The following is a 23,957-nucleotide window of genomic DNA, read 5'->3' on the forward strand; positions in this document are numbered from 1 at the left end:
AGGGCTCTCCACCAGAAAACCGCACTACCAACAACCTACATCCGAGAAGTCCCCCCCAAAAATACCACAGCGAGAAGTCTGGGTGTTTTTGTGAAAGTCATAATTTGCAGAATGCTTTTCAGGTGTGCTTTGCAACAGGTGTTGATCACACCTGGGACTTGAAGTTGCGTAGAAAATTAGGGCGCTATTGCACAGCAACCTTAATCAATGTGTGTGTAGTGTCTTTGGCTCACTCATAATTGGGAAAAAAGGGAAAATTTATTTGTAACTAAGGATTTTCCAAGTCCTGCATGGCTGGGTCGTATGTTAGTTTCCCCTGGTAACTTGCAGAGGAGGAAGAGAAGTCTTTGCCCTCCGTGGGGAAGAAGGATCAGACTTTGTGAGTTTGCTTTTTAGTGCTCCCTGTTGTCTGCTCTGGCCCCACAGGGGATGAGCACACTGGTATTTTAAGGAACTATAGCTGTCAGTGAGCTAAAAAGAAAAGGCAGCCAGCCCTGGAAGGGTGAAACAGATGGGTTGTGCTGGTCTTAACTACCTGATATTAAGTTTTTGTGGGTTTGGGGTTTCCCCCCCCCCCATGCCTTCCAACAATGTGTGACCCTCCGTTTTGCACTGAATTTTGAGGTGCAGCTTGGTGATGAACCTTGAAATTATATTCTCTTGCCAAAAGGATAGATATTTGCTGAATTAGAGGGAAGTGTGACTGGGCTCCTGTGGCTCATCTTGGCAAGGGAAAATAATTCCCGGTGGTGCCTCCACAGCCTCTTGCAGCTGAGCTGAAGACAAGCTCAAAGGAGGAGCTTTTGATTCCAAGAAGTGTAGCTCCCAGGTTTTCTGTTCAGATTTGTCTAATCTGCATTTCTCGGGAAACTCCACTCTTTGACAAGGAAATTCTGACTTTTCTGGGTGGTCCCTCGAGGCAGCCTTTCCCGCAGCCTCTTTCCTTTTCATGTTGGAGTTCCTTGGGTTGTTTTTGATTGCACATTCTCGTCACGCTTTTGGGAGACGGTTAATGTGTAGTTGCTCAAGAAAGATCATTTCCCAGAAAATCGATAGAAGAGCTGTCATTCAGCTTATTGGTAGCTTTACTTCCTAAGCTTTTATTTGATTATTGGGGTAGAATATGTAAAATGTGCTTGGATCTGTGACTGCCTCTGCCCCTGGCTTGGAGAAGCTTTCTCTCAGTCAGCAGTGCCACTGGGGACGAAAGCTGAAGCAGGAGGAGCCCTGTGAGCCCATCCTGTTGTCCATGCAGGAGTGATTCACGAGTGGGAATTCACACTGGCTCTTCTCACTGTTATTTTGCCAGCCCCCCCTTTTGTCTCTGCCTTGTTTGTGCCTCTTTTGAGCTCGACTAGGCCGGAGGTCCTGTCCCTGATCCAGAAACTGCATTTTTTGTGGCTGCCTAGTGCTGCTGGTATTGTGATAGAGCGGGTTTGCTGCTGCATGTGCTGCTGCTGTTACTCGCTTCTAACCTGGTTTATTTTTGTCTTGGTCCCTCAGGTGCCTGTGTCTACCACGGCCTCTTATTTGAGGTAGGTGAGCTTGAACATGTTGTGCTGGGGAAGGGTTGGAGAGGGTGCTGTTGAACTTTTGTTTTGTTGAACCTGAAAAACAGTTCCCGCTTTTTGTCACCCCTGTGACTGGGGTTGCAGGTCACGGCTCTGTCAGCTTCCAGTCTGCTGGAAAATACCTCTCTCTTTGGAGAGGTTGGGAATTCTCCCTGGGCCTTCGGACCCAGCCAGTCTAACTGGGGCTTCAGTGGGTGAAAAGATGCGAGCGATTTCCAGGGTGTCAGAAGCCACAAATGGGCAGTCCCAGGCAGGATGGAGGTGGTGCTCTGTAAAACATCAGTGCAGTGCCAGGATAGTTCTGTGTTTCTTTCCCTGAATTAATGAACTGTTAATGACAACAGCTTAACGCTTTTCCCCTCAGCTGATCGTGGTGAGTCTGGTGTACCCTGACTCACCCCTATAAACCCAACACGTTTTCTTTTCTGGTGTCCCTAGAAATGTAATCCACGAGTGAGTTGGTACAAGAATCAGTTTTTAAGAATTCATGAACAGTGGTAACACTTGTCTGCCTTGCTCTGGTACTCTGGGCTAAAAGGAGGTGGCTGAGGTACTTTGTGCCTCTGGAATGCTTCTGGACCTGCTTCCAGACCCACAGCAGGCTGGCTCAGGGATTTGTTAGCCACGGCTGGAGGCAGCAGCTGTTGGGGGTTTTGTTTCTCCTGGAGTGGAACTGGATATGTGCTCGGCACGTGTGACACACGGACGCTGGGCACTGTGGAAGAGCTGATGGCAGCCGGCTCCTTTGGCCTTCCAAGGTGGACTCAAGGTCTGGGAAGTCTTCCTGCTCCAAGGAGGGCACGTAGGGAAATTGCTGGAGGGGACCGTTTTTGGTGGGGGGCTTGGGAGGGAGTTGAGGCAAGTATTTGCCTCTCTGAATGATGCATTTGACAGCCCCCAAAAGGAAGCCTGTAGCAACTTTTTATTTGTGTTTTAAACGATGGTTGGAAACACTGTTTCCTTGCAGTGTCTCCTGTTAGTCAGGGTTTTTCTCCATGTTTGGTGCAGAGGAGGCCAGGGTTTAGGATTAGAGGGATTGGAGCACCTCTTCCGTGAGGAGAGGCTCAGAGAATTGGGATTGTCTAGCCTGGAGAGGAGAAGCCTTGGGGTGACCTATGTGTGGCATTCCAGTACCTGAAGGGAACATAAAAGAAAGATGGAGAGAGATTGTTTCAAATGGATGGAGTGCCAGGACAAAGGGGAATGGATTCAAACCAACAGAGAGGGTAGGTTTAGATTGGATATTAGAAAGAAATTCTTGGCTGTGAGGGTGGGGAGGCCCTGGCACAGGTTGCCCAGAGGAGCTGTGGCTGCCCCTGGATCTCTGGAAGTGTCCAAGGCCAGGCTGGATGGGGCTTGGAGCAATCTGGAATTGGGGGAGGTGTCCCTGCCCATGGCAGGGGGTGGGACTGGATGGTCTTTAGGTGCCTCCCAAGCCATTCTGTGTTTCCATGTGGAAGTGGCTGTAGGTAGGCTGCTCCTGGGTTATTGTAGGAATGCTGTTTGCCACAGAAGTCTCTGAAGTCACTTGGAAAACCCTCGGTGCATAAATCAAACATTTAAGTGCAGCGATGCAGGCACTGCAGGGTTGCTGGAATTGTTAATGCTGCAGAAGTTCTGCCTCTTGCTTGACTGACTTAGCTCCTGTTATACCCAGGCTCAGTTGTGTTCGTGGCTTTCCTCTGAGGGAAAGCACCTCTCTGAGTGCGATTTCCAACTGTGTGGAGGTGCTTGGTGTTCCTCCCTCTGGCTTCTCCTGTCAGGGAGTTTTCAGCTCCACACAACCAGCACAGCCCCTCCCTTTACTTAGAAAGAGAAAAATCCACATTGTTTTTTCTTAGCTGTAGGCCATGAGGAGACACGTTGATGTCACTCTGAAAGTCAGGGTGTGTGGGAGGTGTTGAGCAAATCCAGGTGGTGTCCTTCTGCCAGCTGGCTCGTGCCAGGATGAGGGGAAAAGGGGAGGGGAAGGACAGGGCTGTGCCTGGAGGTGGTTTGAATGGTGAGTGCAACTTGAAAAATGACTTGGTGTCTGGCAGAGGCTGCAGCACGGAAGGACGAGTCCAGCTGAGCAACATCCATTTTCATTTTGTCCTCTTTAAAACACGGACGTTGTCTGTGGGACCAGAAACTGGTGGTGCACCTAAGGGTGGGTTTCTGGGCTGATAGATTCTTTTGGCAGTTTCTTGAGACTCAAATGGGATGCTTTGTTTTAACACCATAAAGCAGTAAAGCAGCATTTTTTGAAAGAAACTGTTTTTAATCTTTGGGTTGAAAGTTGTGAACAGAATAAGAAGCCCAAGCTTAATTCACAGCAAATGGTACTGTACGTGGGCTTCTACCAAAAATTTTGCTTCCCTGTTTCCTTTTGAAGCATTTGTGTGCATTTTATTGTCAGAAGTTTAAAGAGATCCTGATTTTATATTTTTAAAGTCAGATTTCTGTTTCCATCAGTAGTTTGTGCTGGACAGAAATTAGAGTGGAAAGGTAATAAATAAAAATGCTGGGGGTTTTTGACCCCAAGTTTAAAATCTCCCATTCCAGGTAGTGTCTACTATGAATAAATTCAGTGACTTTTAAAATAAATTTTAGCAAGTGCGGGGCACTTCTGATTTGGGAATATTTCAAATTTGCAGTGGAAAACAAGCTTCATTTTAATTTCATTAGGAAGATAAGAAGTTACTGCTGAAAAATGAGATCAGAATTGAATATTTCAGTTGAAAGGTTTGCTTGTTAACTATTACAATGGTCAAGATATTTTTGTTTTTAAATAATGTGATTTAAATACCACTACTTAGCCTGGGGCTACGTCCTCTGCATGTACATGAATGTTTTGCAGTCAAGATTTATTAATACAGTAATACGATGCCTCTCGTGGAGCTAATCTCATCTGCTTGTGGATTTCAGAAAGATGGGATCAACTGAGGATCAAAAATAAAAGTGATTTTTGCATCAAGCGCATGCTTCTTTGTTTTCCTTGAAAACAGCAGTGAAACACAGAGGGATGGGGAAAGGCTCTTTATTTCATGGTACCAGGTAAAAGAATCTTAGATGTAAGATTTTTTGCCTGAGGGTGAAGTGAATTCTTGTCCCTTCATCAGCAAAGGAAGGGGACAGAGGCACACATTTTAATATGAAATAATTATTCTTTTTTATCTTAGTGGTTCTAAATGTCACCTTCTTGTCCAAGAAAATGAACCCTCATGCAGTGGCAGCTTCTTTCAATTCCCCCCGAGCCTGGAGCTGGGCAGGGGTTTAGATCCACAGCCCCTGGGAGCAGCAGTGGCATCGTGTGCTGGTTTTGCAATGACTGACATTTGGCGAGGAGAGAACACCCACAGAAGTGATTTTTCTAAGGAAAGCTGTGACAAAACCGATCAGTGACTAGTTTTGATTACTGACACCTTGTTAGACCGCTACGAAGCTGAACACGCCTCTGTGAACACACATGTTAAAAATCAAAAAAACCCTGGGAAAGGTCTCTTTCCTTCTGGCCTGGGAAGAGGTAACAGGGTGCCGGCGGGGCTGCCCCACTCCGCTGTGTGACCCGTGGGCTCTGCAGCCATTCCGACTGACCCACAGCTGGAACTGGGGGCAGCCAGAGCCCCCGAGATCCTGGCACAGCCCCAGCGCAGCCGGAATGTGCCACTGACCATCATGACCTCCGCTGGCCCCGGGCGAGGTGTTAACTCTTTCCTTGCGCAGATCAAACATGCAAAGCTCTCATCCTCTCTTAAGTGAGAAAAGGCCAGAGTGAAGGCACCTAGAGAGATAACACGAAGACATTAAGGTCAGCGAAGGAACAAACAAGTCCCAGATGAGAGGAGAAAGAGGAGGTGCCTAGTCTTAGGCTGAAATTCTTCTGTGAGGCCATGGTGATAGACTGTGATGTACTAGAATATCCCTTTAAACAGCGTGGGGGGATAGAGTTTTTAAATCGTAGACATGAGCAAAGGCATTTGTGCTGGAGAAAGTAAATGTTGAAGTAGCTGTGATCTCATGAGAAGTTTGAACAGAGAGAGATAAGACGAAGATCTACTCTCAGGAAGAGAAGAAGAGAATCTCTGTTCCTAAAGATGAGGATGATTTTAAAAATAGATAAAGAGAACCTTTGCTTTTGAACCTCTCATCTTTAGAATAATACTCCATGAGTTTTCATGGCTCATAATGCAACTGTGGGAAGGCTGTGTTACGGGGAAGGGAATTCACGAATGCGGATTCCCGGGCAGCTGCTTTTGTGAGGACTAAAAGCCACAAGAGGATTGTTTTTCTTATGGGGAAGTTTTCATGGCAGACCAAAAGAGACTTCTCTCTCTAAAAGAACTGATGAATGACTGTTTTAAAGGCGGCATACTGACCTGAGTTCTAAGTTTTGCCTTTATGCTTTGTCAGTGGGAGGGGAAAGAAAGGTTGTGGGGGAGGAAGAAGTGTTTTGAAAGTTTTATTATAGTTCTTATTAATTTTTTCTCTCTCTTGTAGTTTTGTTAATGAAGCTTTCTTCATACCTTTTAAAGTTTTAGCCTGCTTTGCTTTTCTCCTAATCCTATCTCACAGCAGAAAGCAGAAACGGGTGAACCTGAAACCACTACACCATCGCAGTGAGCTTCCAGGACAGGAGCTGTTGGTCCACAAGCACTGACTGAAGTAGATGATTAACATCTAATAACAGTTATGGGAGCTGTATGCCAGAGCTTGGCAGGAGATACCGGTTTTCCCATGGGTTCATTTACTGGGACAGGAATTTAACAGTTACCCAGCGCTTAGAAATTTTCCAAGTTGTTGTGCCTTCCATCTTTCAGGTTGTGTTTGAAGAGCCCTGTTTAGGAAATCACACCTTATAATTCATCATTTGCTTTTTCTTTTTAAACCCCCACCATGCAAAATGCCTTTTTCCTTTGCTAGGTCTCTTCTTCATTCCCTCCCTCTCCTCAACCCTTTCAAAACCTTGGTCAGGATTCTCATTAAACCTTGGCCAGGATTCTCATTTGCATTTTCTCTTTAGAGGAGGGGTTGCAATGTCTAATTTATTGATAAGAGAAATTTTAGAACTTTGCTGTACATTTTCAGTGACCTCCAAAGAGCTTAAGTAAGATAACTGAGGAAAGTGGATCCCCACTTTGTTGGCAAATTGAACATTTTGCCAGCCCAAGGTGTGTTTGAGACCTTGTTCTTCACCCTCAAAACATCTGGGGTGAAGAAATTAGAAGGAACTGAATGTCCTCTCAGGCTTTTGAAATAGATTGTTAGTGTTTTAATCCTTCATAAACCTTAGCCAAAATTGGACTACTGTGTCTGGACAGCGGTCCCATGTGGATTTTCTCATCTCTAGGGTGATTTCATTGTGTTCTTTTTCCCCTTTTCCCCCCCCCCCCGAATAATCCCTGTCAAAAATGCCATTATAGTTAAATTAGATTGTTTGGTGTTGTCCAGGATAAATCATTCCCTGTTCCTCTCTAGCTGGAGAGTTAATGCAAACATTAGCTCTCCCGTTGTTGCTATTTTCACCACTGATTCACCCAAGATACTCCTTGGTGCTCTCAGGAAGACAAAATCTCCCAAATCTGAAGCTCTTCCCAGCTGTGTGCATTGCTTTTTTTATGTCACCACTCGGATCTGTCAGCCTTGGGAGGGTGCTCTGAAGTTTGTGATGCCAGGATGCCAATATTTCTGCCATGCATATTAAATAGCTTCCAGTGGGAATGCAGGCAACACCTTCCCTGGGCAGGCTGCTGTAGTTCTGCTTGTGCTGTGGTTTATTGCTGAGCCGTAGATTAAGGAGACCCATTAGGATAAGAGACTCGGTTTTGTAATCGTTATATCTACTCCAGAATCGTTCCGTAATGAATCCTCTAACTAACCCCGGGAGCTCAGCATCCAAAGGATCTTTATGTTACCAGCTGCCATGCTGCAGCTAAAGGAGAGTCCCAGGCTCTGTGATTCTGATTATCAGCCAGGGGAAAAAATCCTCTCCCTCCTCCCCTGAAAGATAAATCCTGAACATGGCTTCTTCCCAGATTAATTTGAATAATTTTAAGCCAGATATTTCATTACTCAAAAAAAAAAAAAAAAAAAAAAAAGAGTTTCCTAACCTGCTTTGCATATGTTTTATGGAGATCAAAGTGGAACACCTTTCAGGCTGAAAACTGGGAGATTTTAATTCAAGGATAATGTTTTTTTGGGAACACCACCAGGACTTGAAAGCTGGGGTCTTCCAGTGAGATGGCAAAGATAAGCAACTTGAACCCTTCGGTTATCAAACCGGAGATCTTGTTTCTAACAGAATGGCTCCTTGAAAATCTTAACCCTTTCCTTTCCTGGGTTATTAATTCACCTGTTGTTCTGCATGAATAGATCTGGTCATGGTCATGTGGGATTAATTCCTTTTGGGTGCTTTGCCAGCTCGAGGCTGATATGCCATACATCAGGATTTGTGGTTCGTGGCTATTTATATTTTCAGAGGAAACACAGGGTTGGTTGTTAAACTATGAAAAGCTTCTGCTCATGGAGACACAGTTGTCGTTACTGACATGCCAAGAGCAAGTTCTGAGTTAGTGGATGCAGTAAATCCTTTTATGCATCAAGCCTGGAAAAGTGGTTTCAGGGGAAAACATGAGCAAACTTGTTAGCAATTTCTTTCCCACATTTTTTTGCAGTTTTATAGATTCTTCTATATCTGTAAAAAGCCTGATTTTTCTTGAGTGCTGAAGGAATTCTCAGTATTGCAGAGCAGAAGTAACTTGCTACGTTTTTATTTATCTGGGTTAATTTTTTTTGTTGTTATTTTAAAAATATGAATTCTAGAAGGGTTCCATTTTGAAAACTCGGGTTTGGGTTTAAACTGGGGGCACTTAAAAATTGCATCTATTCCTTTCTATCTCAATTTCTCAGTGAAACTGCGAGATCAGCGTGGTCATGGGAAGGGAACCCTAAAAGTCCCTCAATCTGCTGTTAAATGGAAATCTTCCAAACCAAAAATGAATTAGGTGCTTCCATTGAGTGACATAAAGGGTTATTCTTAGGCCTCTTTTCCATGTTTTATTTAAAACAAAAGTTCCCACAATGAAACAATAAACCTAATGAAAACCTGTTTAAATTTTAATGAAATCCTTAGGACAAAGCAAAGTCGAATATGTTACTTCCAAAGGCATTGAGAGACTTCATATTAGATAAAATGGAACCAATTGAGATACAGTCAATTAAAAATTGAGGAGAAGTTGTCCCAGAATTTAGGCTTTAAGTCCTATTACCTAAAGAGCAGTGCATCCCACAGCTCCAAAAATCTGGCCATGACTACATGGCAGTGTTTTGCAGTGATTTTCACCCCCCACATGTTGTAGTTTTACTTCCTAAGAGGTTTTTGGAGGCTTGAATGCAGTCCAGGGAGGGACCCTGTCATGGGTATCAGCCATGACACAGCATGGCTGATACCCATCAGCACAGTAAAAGTAGAATGGATTTTAAAGTTATTTACCTTTGTAATGTTGGGGGGTTCCTTTTCTGTCTGGTCCCGTAATGCTTTGATTTTTCTGAGCAGACTTAATTAATTCAACACTGGTCCTTGCCGTTTCTTTTGGAAGATGATGTGGCTGTAGCGACCCTGTGTACATTGTGCTGTGCACCATAGAGTTTCTCTAGTCACAGGAGCCTTTGCAGGGGTTTTCAGAAGGATTTGCTGGCTTTAGAAGAGTGGTGAGGTGTCACTCTTTGGAGAGGAGTGTGCTGGAGTAACCACAGATCCTTCCTTCTCCTCTGACCTCATTTTGTGGGGAAAGATCTAAGCTCACAAGATGTAAGACTGTCAGTTCTCCTTCTTGCTTCGGGCAGAGAAATATCTGTGAGATCAGAGGCAAGCCTCTTGAAATCCCTAGGAAAAGGCTTCATCCGTGATACTTTGCAGCCTAGGAGGGAGCTGTGCGGTTCAGCTGCTTTTCCTGCTGTGATCAGCATCCTGTGTTGTCCAGTTATTCCCTTGGATGGCATTTCTGTCTGGTAAGAGCTGGCCGTGGGCACCTGGTGTGTCCAGGCTGCCAGAAGCACTGATTTGTGACATGAAGCCCTCTCATCACCAGTTTTTGAATTACTATGGCATTGATGATTTTCCTCATTAAAATAGGAAATATTACTATCAAAAATAAACTGGGAAGGATGCTCTCTAAGCAAAATATTTTTGCTGGGCTTTCACTGCTTATCAGCAAGATATCAGCAAGCAGTGCTTGATGTTTTTGAACCTGAGGCTTTGTGAAGAAAAGGCAGGATTGAAATCTAGCACAGGGAACCAGCAGTTTGTTCATATGTGATGGTTTCCCTCCTTTTAGTCTAGCGTGGGAACAGGCATTTCGTTCTGCAGGTACCTGATCTGATCTTCAAGGTCAAATCTTTTCCTCAGCATCCTGTTTATACAGATGCCTTCATTAGCCTCTACAAATCACTGCTAAATCCACATGTTCAGACTGAGGAGATGATAATTCCTCATCTGGCAGCCTCACTAAGTAACCTCCCTGTTAAAATCAGCTGTAGGGCTAAGCAAGAGGTGCTGTGAGGTCTCTATAGTTAATATTTTTAGTGCGTTCTGTATGGTGCCAGAGTGTTTCTAACCTTACTGAAGTAATTTCATGCTTCTGTAATTCATTGAGTTTTAGTGTATTTATAGGTGGTATTCTATCAAGCACTGCAGCAGAAATATTTGATGAGAGCATCTGGTTAAATCCATCACATCTTGTGCAACAACCTCTGAAAAAATAACCTTGGTAATCGAGCCTTTCCCCCTTTGGATGGTTCCACAAATATTTTAAAGGCTTTAGCTATTTAATCTTTAGGGTGCCATAAGTGTCCCTGCTGTGCTTTTCTGTGATGGAAAGCACATCAGTCAGCGATGACACCTGAAACAGCAGAACCACATTTCAGCTCGCACCCAGACCCTCGGCCGTGAGGCCGTGGAAGCAACAAAGCTGTGATTTGTTGGGATTCCTATTGGGAAACCTCCCTGAGATGGTGCTGACAGCAGCATCTGGGTGGAGTGACAGCGCGGGGTTGTGTGAGGAGTGTTGGGCAGGCCAGAAAAATGAGAAATATCCGCCCGTGCTGGCAGGGAGAGCTGTTCCCGTGCTTAATCTTTCAATCTCTGGGAAGTGGTGCCGGAGTGATTTAGGTGGGGTTTGCAGCCTTGCCAGCTTGCAACCTTGCAGAGAAACTGGAGGTGAGGCTTATGGAAACAGGATCGGCACGTTTCTATTTGGGGAGCCCGCATTCCTGCGCTCCTGAGTCCTGAGCTACTGTAAGTGCTGGAGCTGCTTTGATGTCGGTGGAACCGGGCATTTTCCCAGCTGAGCACTTGACCCTGGTGCTGGCAGTCCGCCTTCCAGCCACTGAGCTCATTTAATGAAGCGGGGCTGCAAGCTGGCAACAGCTTTGCCCGTTGGTGTTTTCCAGGGAGGGCATGGATTTGCCTTCTCTCTTCCCTTGCAAGGGATTTGCAGCAAGCCCAGCCACTGCCCTGTCTCTTTTTCTTACCTCATCTTGGCCCTATACGTAAAGTTTTGGCTCTTGTGAACCAAGCTTCCACCGACACACATAAAGAAATGATGTGGCATTGCATCTGGAAGTTTAGAGAGGAAGCTGGGGAATGTGTTGAAGGTGGGATGGAGATTCCCTTCACTTGGCTGCCTTTAGACACCCCAATGCTCATCCGCCCCGGTTGGGAATGCACTTCCCTGTGTGATCCTTGTGCTTATGAACCACTTTTGTGAGGGACAGTGTGCTCTGGCATCCAGAGGCTGCAGTCCAGGCTGGAATACCAAAGGTGTTGGGGGGTTGGCAAGGTCTTTCCTTCACCCACTCTGGTGTCCTAGGTGTGGGCACAGTCCGTGTCCTGGTGATGTTCTCGTGACTGAGAGGGACAGAAAGGGCTGTGTTTTGAGCTCTGTGCATGTTGCTGCAGTACTTTCAGCGGGGTTACTCTTGCTCCAATCAAACATGATTATCCTTGCCTTCCCCGGCACTTGGAGTGCTGGAAATCCATCCGTGCTTTGCCTCTGGCTTCCCTGGGAGCAGCTCCCGGCTGTGCTTTGTGCTCGTGTCTCTGTTTCCTGGCAAGGCAGTTGCTGTGACTGCTGAGAAGTCAAATGAGGTCCTTGACTGGGGTTTGTTTTTCTCGTTGCACAGTCGATTTGGTCGCTGGGAAGGTGATGATCCCTCTGTGTCTGAAGGAGTTGGAAAATGGTGTTTTAGGAATCCAAACAAAACAGCATCTCTCTCTCGCTTCCCCTCATTTCCCCTTTCTCCTAATCACCGTTTTACAAAGACTTCCAGAGGATTTTCTGATGAGCTTTTGGCCTCCTTGTGTTCCAAATGCTACTTTATTGACCGTGTTGTCCATATGGGGACCTCAAAATGGGAGCAGTGCAGTGGGACTGGTGTGCAGGAATCCTTCGGTATCCTTTACACAGAGAGCAAATTTTAAATTTTATCAGTGACAAGGGTTTTTTCTATAGCAAGTTCCTTCTCCTACTGTTTTACCTGGCATTTCAATGTGAGCATGTATATGAATAAATAAAGATTCCTTCAGGCATCTTACTTTTTCTTTTTTTTTTTCTTTTTTTTTTTTCCTTATTGTACTTTTAAATAGCTGCGCTTACAGGAGCCTGTTTCCAGTTTCATCCAATTTTTTACAGATCTAGAGAAAGAAAAAGCCTTTCCTGTGGACTTTACACGCTCAGTGGAGGCTAGAGTTTAAGTCCTATAGAAGATCAGCAAGGGGCACTCACCCTGACTCTTTGAAGTGTTAAAAGCAGGTATGCACCTCCCTATCCAGTCTTTGGGCAAGGTGTGTGTACCTTAAAAAAAAAAAAAAAAAAAAAACCACAAACAAAAACAACTTGGAGGCTGAACTAAACGGTGGTTGATTGCATTTCTGTGCCCTCGGGATTGCTGGAGGTTTTCTGCCAGGTGTTTTGATGTTTATTTTGTGCACACCAAATCTTGAAGAGTGGCTGTTAGTAAAGGCAGTATTTTGGATAATTGCTTGGAATAGCATTTTAAAAAAGGGAAAACCTAAAGAAAAGTCCTGCAGAATTTATCAAACAGAGGAGGCTGTGCATTGTTTTCAAAACAGGTTTTTTTGAAAGGTTTTGATTCAGGATTTAGGCCAGCTCTGATAAACCTGTCACCTTTGCTGGGGTTGTAGGTTTTGGGAGAGGAAAAAACCTCTTTTGGTGTGTCTTGGATCTGTACCCATCTTAATTTCCTCAGAGCAGGACATGTCCCAGCTCCAAGGAGGGGAAATCTCTCATTTGTTCAAGTGAACCCTCTATGGAGAGGTTCAGAAGCTCAGTGCTTGCTCCTCGTTGTCTGTCTCAAGCAGATTTGTGCGTAAAACAAACACAAAGCTTGATTTGCTTTGGAAAGCAGTGATTTATGGTGTGGAGTCACTAAACATGTTTGCACATGAGTCCTTTGGGCATGCATAACAGCTTAGCTTGGGAACCTACCACAAAAGCATTCATTCTTTCTTATCTTGCCCCAGAGGCCAGGGCCATGGTGTTTTTGTTTCTGTTCCCAAAAACTGGCTGCAGGCAGAGATGAATTAGAGGGGGGTCTTCAGGCCTTCTGAAGGGGGAAAAATGAGATACACATCAGTATTATTTACAAAAAAAACCCCACATTCTGATATATTACATCTGAATACAGGATACAAACATCCTGGCTTTTACTGAAAATAGTGTGGCCAGCAGGACCAGGGCAGTGACTGTCCCTGCGTGCTGGCCACTGGAGAGGCCCCATCTTCCACCCTGAGGACAATTTTGGGCTCCTCGCTCCGAGAAAGACACAGAGGGGCTGGAACATGTCTGGGGAAGGGAATGGATCTGGAGCACAGGTCTGGTGAGCGGCAGCTGAGGGGGGTCAACCTGGGAAAAAAGGAGGCTCAGGGGGGACCTTATTGGTCCCTGCATCTCCCTGACAGGAGCTAGGAGTGACGTGGGGAAGAACCAAGTGACAGGACAGGAGTAAACAGCCTCAAGTTGTACCAGGGGATGTTTACATTGAATTGTAGGGAAAATGTCTTCAGTGAGACAGTGGCCAGTCATGGAAACAACCTGCCCAGTGCAGTGGTGGAGTCCCCATCCTGGAGGGATTTAAAAGCCACGTGGATGTGGCACCCAGGGACATGGTTTAGTGGTGGCCTTGGCAGTGCTGCGTTGATGGTTGCACTCCATCATCTTGAAGGTCTTTTCCACCCCAAAGGAGTCTGTGATTCTGCAAAACCTTTTGGGGGCTCCTGGTGTGTTAACACTCAAGTGTTAAGAGATGATAAAATTCCTCTGTGAGTATTAGGGGCTTACAATTCAGGAGGAGCATTGTGGCATTTACTGGGTATTTGGCGTCGATGTCACAGCTGGGGGAACAATAATCTGATTTTTCACTATTCATTTGTGGTGAGATATGGGAGGGATGCACAAGGATGGAGGGGATCCAGAAGACAGGCATGATTCCTCATTACAAAGGACTTGAGTTCTGTCTGCATCAGTTCTCAAAGGGAAAGTTAAGGGGTGATTTGTAGAATGCTACAGAGGGGACAGAAATTATTATAAATAAGCCTCTTCTACCCATAAGAAAATGGAGTAGCCAGAAAAGAAAGCTAGATAAATTCAGCTTAGGAACTAGGTAGACTTTTACTGTGAAGATTGGAAGTCGTTGGAACGGTTTCCTGACGTGTGCTATGAATTATTCTGTATCACTAGAAATCTTTAAATCATGGTTGGCTTTTTTCCCCGCTGGAAGTTACACTTTTGTTAAATTGCAGCTTTTGGAGCAGAGTCAAGAATTCATTTATTCAGCAGTCAACCAGCATAGGCTCCCTTGCATTACAGACCAGGCAGGCTCCGTTTTGGGGTGGAATCTGTGGAAGTACGGCGGCACAGGACACGGGACAGTTGTGGGGAAGGTGTAGTGGTCATCACGGTGTTCGTGTGCCTTTTCACATCGTACCAAAGGAGAGGCTGAGGGGATTTTGTCTTGCCCCACTGATACTCCTGTGTGTGTGACTGGAAGGTTAAGCCCACTCCTGTCCCAGGATTGAAAGCCGTGTCTTGCTTGCACGTAACTTGCTGAATAAGAGCAATATACACGGAAATGGCCAAATCATTGTGTGCTGCTTTATTCCTTGCTCTGGGAAAAGGGAAAGGAGGGAGGGAAAGGGCTCCTTCCTACCTGCTGGTAACATCCAGCTGATGTACACCCTCTCCCTGGGGGTCTTGTTCTCCACTGGCTGGGGTGAGTGGCCAGATGAATGCCGAGGAGTTATGATGGCATAAAACTGATGGGAGGCCAGAATTATGGAGGTCATAAGCTTGTTCCACATTAGAAACCCAGCTTGCAGGAACAAGCTGTGCAGCATCCTGGCTCCTGGGAGGATTAATTACAGATGGTGGCTGTGGCAGCTAAATCAAGTACCTCTAATGTTGTGTAAACTTCATTAAACAAATGCCGTAGCAGGGCTGTAATCTATCAGAAATGGGATAGGATGATGAGGGTAGAAGAGGAAAATACTCTGCAGGAAGTTTAAAAAAGGAATCCTCAGTGTCTAAATCCACTGGAGCAACTTCTCCTACCTCTTGTGCTTTCATGGTAGAATTTTAAACCACAGGCTTTTAAACTTATTATCTGGTAAAGCCTCGGTAGCTTGAATTAATAACAACTTTCTGCTAATGCCTTGCTGAATTCCTCTTAGTCAGCAAATCCTGGTTTATCTGATAGGCTCAATCCTTCCTGATATTCTGCCACCACGTGCATTTGGCCATTTGGGAATCGCAGAGGAAGACACACCGACGATCAGCTTGATTGTGGCCGCTGTGGGTGACTGACTGATGTGGTGCAGGGTTTATAGGAGCCCTCAGTTCTAACTTTGGCTGCAGGGTTGTGTTTTAATCTGGAAGTCAAGCACTTCTGTATGCTGATACAATACCCTAAGCAGCGTTGTCTAATTTAAAGTCCAAGAAATGCAAGTTCATCCTGTAACGTGAGGCTGTCATTTCATTCCGCTCCGAGCCGCAGGCACTCGTGTGCTGCTGCAGAAAGGGGTGCTCACATTTCCCCTGCCTCCCTCAGAGGAGGCAGAAGCCTGAACCAGGGAAAAGTGAACAAATCTCTGCTGACTTAGCAAGTTCAATCTGCTCAGCAGAGAGTCCCATGAATGGGATTCCCAGCGCTGGGGCTGGGAATCAGGGCATGAAGGAGGACTGCTCTGGGGAAGAGTTCATGACAGGGGCCACGGTGGGATTAATTCATCTGCAACTTGTAATTTCACCCTTAGCAACTCAGTTGCTGACGTGGTGAGGAATTGAAAGGCCAATTAAATTAACTGAGCTTTTCCAGACAGGGAGAATTAACTGAGGAGGAAAAGCCAAGTGTCTACTTTAAAGCACTTTTGGTGGCCAGAGAAAAAGTTCTTGCACTTGTTTAGTTCAGCTGTTTGTTGGAAATTGGATAGTTGGGATTGTGTTAGACATTTGTCACTGCGGACACTCTCAGTGTGACCCTTTGCCTGGCTGAAGAATAAAGTGGATAGTAGCTTGTCCTTAAAGACACTACAGGAGATCTAATACCCAAGGGAGTGCTTTTTTTAATAATTATTTTCTCTCAAAATATTATTTTTAAAATTATTTTCCCCGCTGTCTCTCCATCCTCTCCCAAATCTTTGTCTGGGACAGGTGCTTTAAGGTGACTCTTTCGAGATCAGGAGCCTAAAGTTAGGCTGTGGATTTAGAAATCCTGACTATGGTTTGATTCTTTCCTCTGCTGTTTTAGCTGGATGGTGGCTCCACAAGACCTGTGAATGGTCAGCTGAACACGGGATTTTTGGAGAGGGGCACTGAACACTTTGATGCTTTAATTTAGGCTGAGGAGCTTGACTTACCTCAGCTGGTTTGGAAACTGCTGACTTTTGAAAAAGTCATCTTTCTCTTGCAGTTTTAGGAGGGCTTAAAAAGAAACCAGTCTTGCCCAGTGTCTCTTTTTGATGCAAGGAAGCAAGTGAAAAAGTGGTACCATTTAAATAAAGGTAAATTTCAAGCAGCAAAAATATTTCAGCTTTTATGTTGGCATTAAGTCAGTTTTGGTTTTGAAATGCATTTTTAAGTCTTCTTTAAGGAATCCCGGACTAGAAGCCTGGCCCTGCACTGCCCTGCGGCTAAGTGCTCAGAGGAATTGCTTTTGGTTCCCCACGGTTTAGATGCAGCTGAAGTTAAATATTTTGGCCTTTGGGCTTCATCAGACAACATGGCACAGCCTCTGCGATCAGTGGGAACAGCACATGTTCTTAGGGGAAGTACTGGAATTTTTATATTTTGTCATAAAATGCTGCAAAATTCCTTTGTCTTTTCCTTTCAAAGCTGTTCTGCCAAAGGGAATCCTCATTTCTTCTCTAAATCTGCTTCTTGCAGTAGGAAAAGCAACACAACAACCGAATGCTCCCTGTTCTTCCCTCCCTTCTCAGGAACAGCTCAGGAAGTGCACGTGTGCTTTGTGCTCCGTGTGTGATTAATCCTGAGGAGTTGTAGAGAGCTGGTGAGTGCAGTATCAATGGGATCTCTGTTAGCTCGTTTTTCAGGAAGGAGGGATGTGGCTTTCCTCAAACTGGGAGTTGGGCAAGCAGCCAGTCAGGTACCAAAAATAATAAAATCATGCAAGTCCAGACCCAGCTGAATTGCAAATGACTTTGACTGGGCCTGCCTAGAAAATCCTTGGAGCCATAATGATGGAAAGGTCTTGATTGTATTTTTTTTTTTTTTTTTAAGAAGCCTGTCCAGTTCTGACAGTCCAGAAGTCACATGGATGGGGGGAGGAAAGACTGATGGATCCATATGTGCAAACATTTAGTCATTGCATTTCTTTTTTGGATGCTTTACACCTAAAATGAGGGGAAACTGGAATTAAAATCTAGTTTAGAGACAGGTGGCACCTGTACACTTCTATTTACCGAGGCATTTATTTTGTGTGTGAGATCTGTGTCAAGCCTGGGAAATACTTTTCTGTAGATGCCTTGGAAAGGAACATTCCTGAAGAAATCTTGGGTTTATATGATCGTCTGTTTAACACCATTTCCTTCCTGTTGTTTGGATTTATCTGTATCACTGTGAGTTGTGCTTGCTCAGGAAAGGTATTTTCCAAGAAGAGCGTTTTCATGTATTGAGGATAATTAGTTTGTTTCTCCTTCAGGCGTCTGTTAAATATATTGTCTTTTTTTTTTTAATCATTATTTTTTTGAGTCTTCTTAGCCCTGCTGTGGTGCACTGACGGGAAGTGTAAAAAAACCCCTATAAATCATGGATCCTTTGGAAGGATTTCCAAAACATCTCCTGTCAGGACCGTTGGGTGCTTTGGAACCAGGTCTTTTATTCCTCCCTTTAAAAAGACTAAAGTAGGTTTTCGGGCCTTCAGGGTAAGCCTCGTCCTAATTTGCATCCCTCTTACCTGCCTTGGTCTACGTGAAGCTCCAAAACGTCTCTAATTAGGGAAAACATCAAAATGAAAAGCAATTAGAGAAGAGTTGTTTCTAACGAGGTTTTGGCACCAGCGCTCGTGCTGAGGGCGAGCTTCCAGGAAGAGGGAAGGGCACGTGTGCCCCCACGGGGAGCAATGACTGGCAGGGTTTGGTGGATCTGGCTAGCCACTGGAACACATTTCACTGCTTCAGTGGGCAACGCTGAAATTACTCTTGGCTCTGTCTTATTTTTCCCCTCTCTGCCTGGAGGGAGGTAACAAGCCATAGCTGCTTGCCCATGAATGCAGGAGAAGGCAGCCTCGGAGTCCCGGGAATTGCTGCCTGGCTTGGGATAAAGCGCTTGCTGCGGAGCAAGTCGCTTTCCTGGAGGTTCCTCCTCACCCCTAACCGCGGGATTTGTGGGGAGAGGAGGAGCTGGCTTGTTCTGGGGGCTTGGCAGGCAGCTGGCACGGTTCAGTCAGTAGGAGGTGGCGCTGCCAGGAGCCTCACTGATCACACCTGGCCCGCACCTGGCCGTGGAATCCATCGCTGAGCGCCTGCAGATGGAATTCCAGGTGCCGGTTTCAGCACTGACACACAGGGCTGGTAATGAACGTTCCAGCTCGCACAACTGTGCCTGGCGAGAGGCTCTTAATTGCGAGTTCCTACAAGTAAATGACTGTTGGGTATGTGTAAAAGAATTAAATCCTAATGGCCTGAGCAGACGATACAAAGGCCTGTGACAACTGGATGGATGGTAATGGCCCCCTCCGTGCTGGAGATGTAAACAGGCGCTTCACACGCCATTTTCCCCACAACTCTGCTTTGACTCCGCTCCTGATAGAAGGATTGGTTGCCTTGAATTTAAGCAGGTATGAAGTGGCAACGGGAGAAACGGGGAAAGAGGAAGCCTGTGCTTGCTCATGTGTCTGTAAAATGCTGAACGCACAAAAACAGAGTAATTGAGACAAGCCAAATGTTTATACAAGGGCAATTCCAGTGCCCCCTTCCTTAGCAGGACCGGAGTTCAACTTGCCTGGGGGAGAGGAAGAAATGAGACCAGAGACTTGTTTTATTTTGTTTGTCTGCAGGAGAATCAAAGCAGGGCAAGGGACAGCTTTGATGCAGGGTCAGACATGGGTTTTGTTAAGTGCGGGGTTTGGTTTTGATTCATTAGCCGGATGCAGAAGGAGGAGACCTTGCCTGGACGAACACCAGCAGGAGTAATTGTTTTGCTGGGAGAAGAAGAAAATCTAGCAGTGGAGTAAAGGCGGGTTTCTGCTGACTTTGTTGGACTGCAGTGTTTGAGCAGTGAGGAACCATGCCTTTATTTCTGGATTGCCCAGTGGCAGGTACTAAAATGCCCTTCAGAGGGGCACCTGTCTGCCTTTAGCTGGGCCCTTTGAAGGAATTTATTGTGGAGCACCTCCTCTTATTCCTTTTTACAGCCTTAATCTCAGGTTTTTTTCTGAGGGGACATACTTCCCCTGATGAGGAAGGTGATTTTGCTCACTGTTATAAATTCCCTACAAACCAGCAGCTCTTGGATGGGTTTCAGTGTGGCACCCGGCTCGTGCACGGAGCAGCCAGGGTTCTGAAGTTGTCAGCAAATGTTCCTGGCTCCTACGGACGGAGATTTTGGAGAGATCGAGCAAGTTGTGTTATACTACACCGGCAAATTATTGGTGCTGAATACTTGTCTTTAAAAAATTGCTAACAAAGGGCATATCACAGCCAAAACTTCCACAGGTTTTGGCTGCTTCTGGCTGTCTGATCAAAGTGCTTCGGGAAGATCAAAGATCACTCCACCCTCTTAAGATTTTCGTTGGGCTTTGTCTCTTGTGCTGGAATTGTCATTTAAGGGGACACTTGTATCCCAATGGGATTTAGACTTGTGACCGTGCAGGGGTAGAGCTGACACTGCCAGCTCGTTTTATGAAGGTCACCAAGGCCATCATTCATTAACAGCTTTCTGAAGCAGAATTGAAAAGCTCTGCTTTTCTGCCAATTTCCCGAGAGGTTCCCTGCTCTCTCCTTCCTTGGAATTTGTGCAATTTGCTGTTACATTGGAGCAGTGGACAAAGTACGAGTATTGTGTGTGACAGGCTGCTCCTCCTAGGACTTCCATCTTGCATAAATCACTTCTCCTATGCCTCTCTGTAAAATTTAAGTGACATCTGGAAGGAAGGGACTTGCCAGCCTCGTCCCTCTGAAATATTCAGGTTGTTTTACATTATATTGGCATTGCTCAAATTAAAATCTCAGCCTTTGGGATGAGACTTGTGACCACCTAAAAATTAGGGCATAGCATGCACAGGAGACATTTTGGAGAGAAAATGTGATGTTATTCTTACCCTAAAGGTGTGTGAGCTTTTGGTTTTTTTCTAGAGTCTCACTGGCTGCTGTGTCTCTTCACTGAGGGCAGTAATTGCTTGTAGTCCTTGGGGTTTGGGTCAGCAAAACTGGCAGGCTTGGGTCTACTTTACATTCTGGTCCGTGAAGAAATTGTCCATTGTCCAAAGTGATTTTCCTTTGAACTGTTAGGTCTTGGAAACAATTGTTTTTGTGAGACAAGGTGGCTCACTGGAATACTTCACCCTGTTTTTCCTCAGAGGTATTTCAAAGCAGCAATAAAATGTCATCTCCTTTCAGAGTCTCTTTACATTCTGGGAAGGTTTAAAAACATAAACATTGAAAGATAAGTGGGCTTTGCAATCTAAAATTGTAAAGAGATTCGAATGATGAGATGGCAACACAATGGCAAAATTTGGATTTTTCTTTTGTCACAGTGGTGAATCTGGTGAAGTTTTGGAAAGTTACAGCAATTATCAGAGCCAACCCCGAAAACAAGTAGGGAAAGGTAAATGATGTGAAATGGGCTGAATATTAAGAATGTAACAAATGACATCTGTAAGAAATGGAAGAATATCAGGGAGAAGGAAGGAGAAATGACAGGAAAGAAGGACATTCTAGGAAGATGTGGAGAATGCTTCCCTCCCCCGTAGTGAAAGCATTTTGAAATAACTCCTGACATTATGGATTTTCTGAAGGTACTTTGTGTTTTCCCAAAGCAGCCCCTTGCTGGGCGCGGGGATTTCAGTTCGCTGCCCTGAGTGCACGCAGCCGGGCCGCTCGGGGTCACGGCAGGAGGCTGGATTAACATTCCCAGCAGGCTCTGGGGTTTGGGTAGTCTCTGTGATCTTTTCTTATCCCCTGTGATGTGGTGGGAACCTTGTGCTGATGATTCCGAGCAGGTGATACCGCTGGAGGGGATTATTGGGAATACAACCCCCTTTTCTTTCCCCTGGCCACAGCTTGGAGGTCTAGCAAGGAGCCTGGGGACTTGTCTGCTGTCCTTCTGCCCCAGGTTTTCCTCCTTTTTGCTCTTGGAGCCAGAGGTGTTCACTTAGGCGTGGCAACATGAGAAAACCCCCATCCTTTTCCTGGCATCCTGCATGACATTTTCCTTAAACTGTTTGCAGACCCAAGATGGAAATGCAGCTGTGATAATGTCTGGATAGGCTTGCTACAAAAGCTCAAGTGGGATAGCTAATCATCTTCCCTGAGAGGTAAACTCTCTTTTGTTATAAAACTCTGCGTTTCCAGTGCAAAAATTATGGGGTGGGGAGGGTGGGGTGGACACGATAGGACTTGTGCACGTAGCTCATGGGCACTTCAGTCTCAGTGTACTCTGTCTGCAGAGCTGGGAGTGGTGCCCAGGTTAATCATCCAGGGAAGGGTAGGAAAAAAATCCATGTGTTGGCTTGTTGTCAAGTCAAGTGTGCTCGGAGCTAGGCTCCGAAATTCTGCCTCTCTCTGTTCTTCATCATGGGGCAGGAAAGCTCTGCAGATTAATAAGGAGTTAAGCAATCTTTTCCTGCCTTTGTACATCCTCCTGTCCAAGAACAGTGTGTCTTGGCTGTCACAGTGTCTCAGCCTGGTGGGAGCTGGTGTGGGCTGGGGAATTTGGGATTTCCCTGGAGCAATCTCCTTTTGCAGGGGGAGCCCTGGCTGCCTCGAGGCTTTCATCAAGCATCTTTCACTGGGCTCTTGAAGGTGAGGGGAAGCTGGAGGATTTTTTGTGTGTTGTGTTAAGAGGAGTTGCAGGCTCGCTCTCCTCTTTGTTTTTAGGAGTCTCCCCTCGATGTGAAGCTCTCTGGTACGTGTTTTGAGGAGAGGATACTGGATGGCTGCAGCTCCTTCTGGGTTTAGCTGCTATTTTAGCACATTTGTCCTGGAAGGTGATAATGCAGCCGCTTCCTACTCGTCTGTCACCACACATCCTCTGTTCAACATTTCCTTGTGCAAGGACTTTTGCGTATTCCTAGAAATAGCAGACAGTCATAAATGACATAAATGACCTAAAGCTCAGCCATTTCCAGCCCCCTGCTGTGGGGGAAACACCTTCCATGAGACCAGGTTGCTCCAAGCCTCATCCAGCCTGGCTTTGAACCCTTCCAGGGGTGGTGCAGGCAGAGCTTTAGTTCAGAACCTGAAGGTTGGATTCCTAGCAGGACTTAAACAGCTGTCAAGTGGATTTAAAGTGCAATATTTACTGCACTGTAGAAAAGAGCACTGAAATACTTCATGTTCCCAAGCTCCTGAAAAATGGGCTGTCTCGCCAGGACTGCACATTATGGCAGTTTCTTTCCAGAGCCTGAAACAACATTCCTCATGGCCCTGAGTGGGAAACATCAGGCACAAGGTGAAGGCCGTGATTTGGGGCGTGCTCTTCTCTGGGTTGGTGCAGTTTGGGAGCTGTGGCTGATCCAGGGAGTCACGGTTGTTTCCCTGTAGGCAGGAAGGGAGGGAGCCTGGCTGCCAGCTTCACTCTGGTGACCCACATTACTTCCCTTTTTTCTTTTTAAGATTAAAGTAACTTAAGATGTAGGGAAGAATGTGGCCTCTGGAGGTCAAATCAAATGATGGATGCAGGTGTTTGGAAAAGCCATCCATCCGCGCTGTTGTGCGTAGACCTCTGGGAAGTGTGCCAGTGCAGAGGAGTGGAAGAGCCGTGCAGGAAAGAAAGTTAATTCAGTAGTCTCGAATCTCCCAGCTCGGTTTTTTATTTTGCTGACAGAAAAAAAAAAAAAAAGGGGAAGGAGAGGAAGGAAAAATACAACAGAGCATTTTTCTAAATCCCCTGCCCTTTTTTGTTATCAGGTTATGTTTTATTTACATACTGCTGGTTTTGAAAGCATATGGAGTAACAGGTAGAGAGACACCTGAAAGTACTGGAACCACTGATGCCTTGCTGCTGGGAATTCCCATCACAAAGACCTTCAGGAAAGATGGTTTTACTGAAACCAGAATCGTGATTGGAGCTGCTCTAAGTACTTGTAGGTCTGGGAATGTTCCTTTGTGTTCTGCTGCAATGTTCTTGGAAATTAAGTCTTGTGCAGCAAAGGAGATTAACCTGCTTTTGCTTTGGAGGGCTTCTTCCTTAGAACTGAGTTGGTCCCTGCAATCAGATAGGTCCCATTCATCCCTGGTGTGGGATTTCTGTAGCTCTAGGAAGGTGCCAGGCTGGTGATTGCGTCAGCTACATTCATGATGCGGTGGGAGTGAAGGTGGGGAAAGGAGAGTGTGGAATAATCTCTCAAGTTCACACCTTTGTTACGAGGGAACCTCTCCATCCTGAACTTTTCATTCCTAACCCATTCAGCAGAGAGGACACTTCCTTCAAGAGTGTTTCCTGTGCCACTTTTCCTAAATCACTGCAATCTTCAGGGAAGCTGTGAAACTTTCAGGGTACAGGCAAGCCCTCAAGTGTGGAACTCTTCTACTTTGAGACCTTGTCAAAGTAGATACAGATGAAGAAAAATGAAAAACCTTAGGATCCTGCAGGAACCTGGAGTTAAAAGCACTGTGAGATGTTTCTTAAGCCGTGTAGAAACTACATGAACAAA

The 23,957-nt window shown here is 45.5% G+C and overlaps 1 protein-coding gene across 5 annotated transcripts in view; it reads left to right on the plus strand.

Annotated features, from left to right (window-relative positions):
* Positions 1-278: 278 nt before the first annotated feature.
* The window catches only part of FRAS1 (Fraser extracellular matrix complex subunit 1), a 108,635-nt gene continuing 84,956 nt past the window's right edge, over positions 279-23,957 (plus strand). For all 5 annotated transcript variants that reach the window (XR_009207889.1, XR_009207890.1, XM_058420752.1 and 2 more), the window contains exons 1-2: positions 279-379; positions 1,504-1,535. Coding sequence is in view for 3 of the 5 variants with exons in the window: in XM_058420752.1 (XP_058276735.1) it covers positions 304-379; positions 1,504-1,535 (108 nt within the window). In the remaining 2 variants the exon portion in view is untranslated. The remainder of the gene's footprint in view (positions 380-1,503; positions 1,536-23,957) is intronic.

The sequence above is a fragment of the Hirundo rustica genome, chromosome 5 (assembly GCF_015227805.2).
Source record: "Hirundo rustica isolate bHirRus1 chromosome 5, bHirRus1.pri.v3, whole genome shotgun sequence".
NCBI lineage: Eukaryota > Metazoa > Chordata > Aves > Passeriformes > Hirundinidae > Hirundo > Hirundo rustica.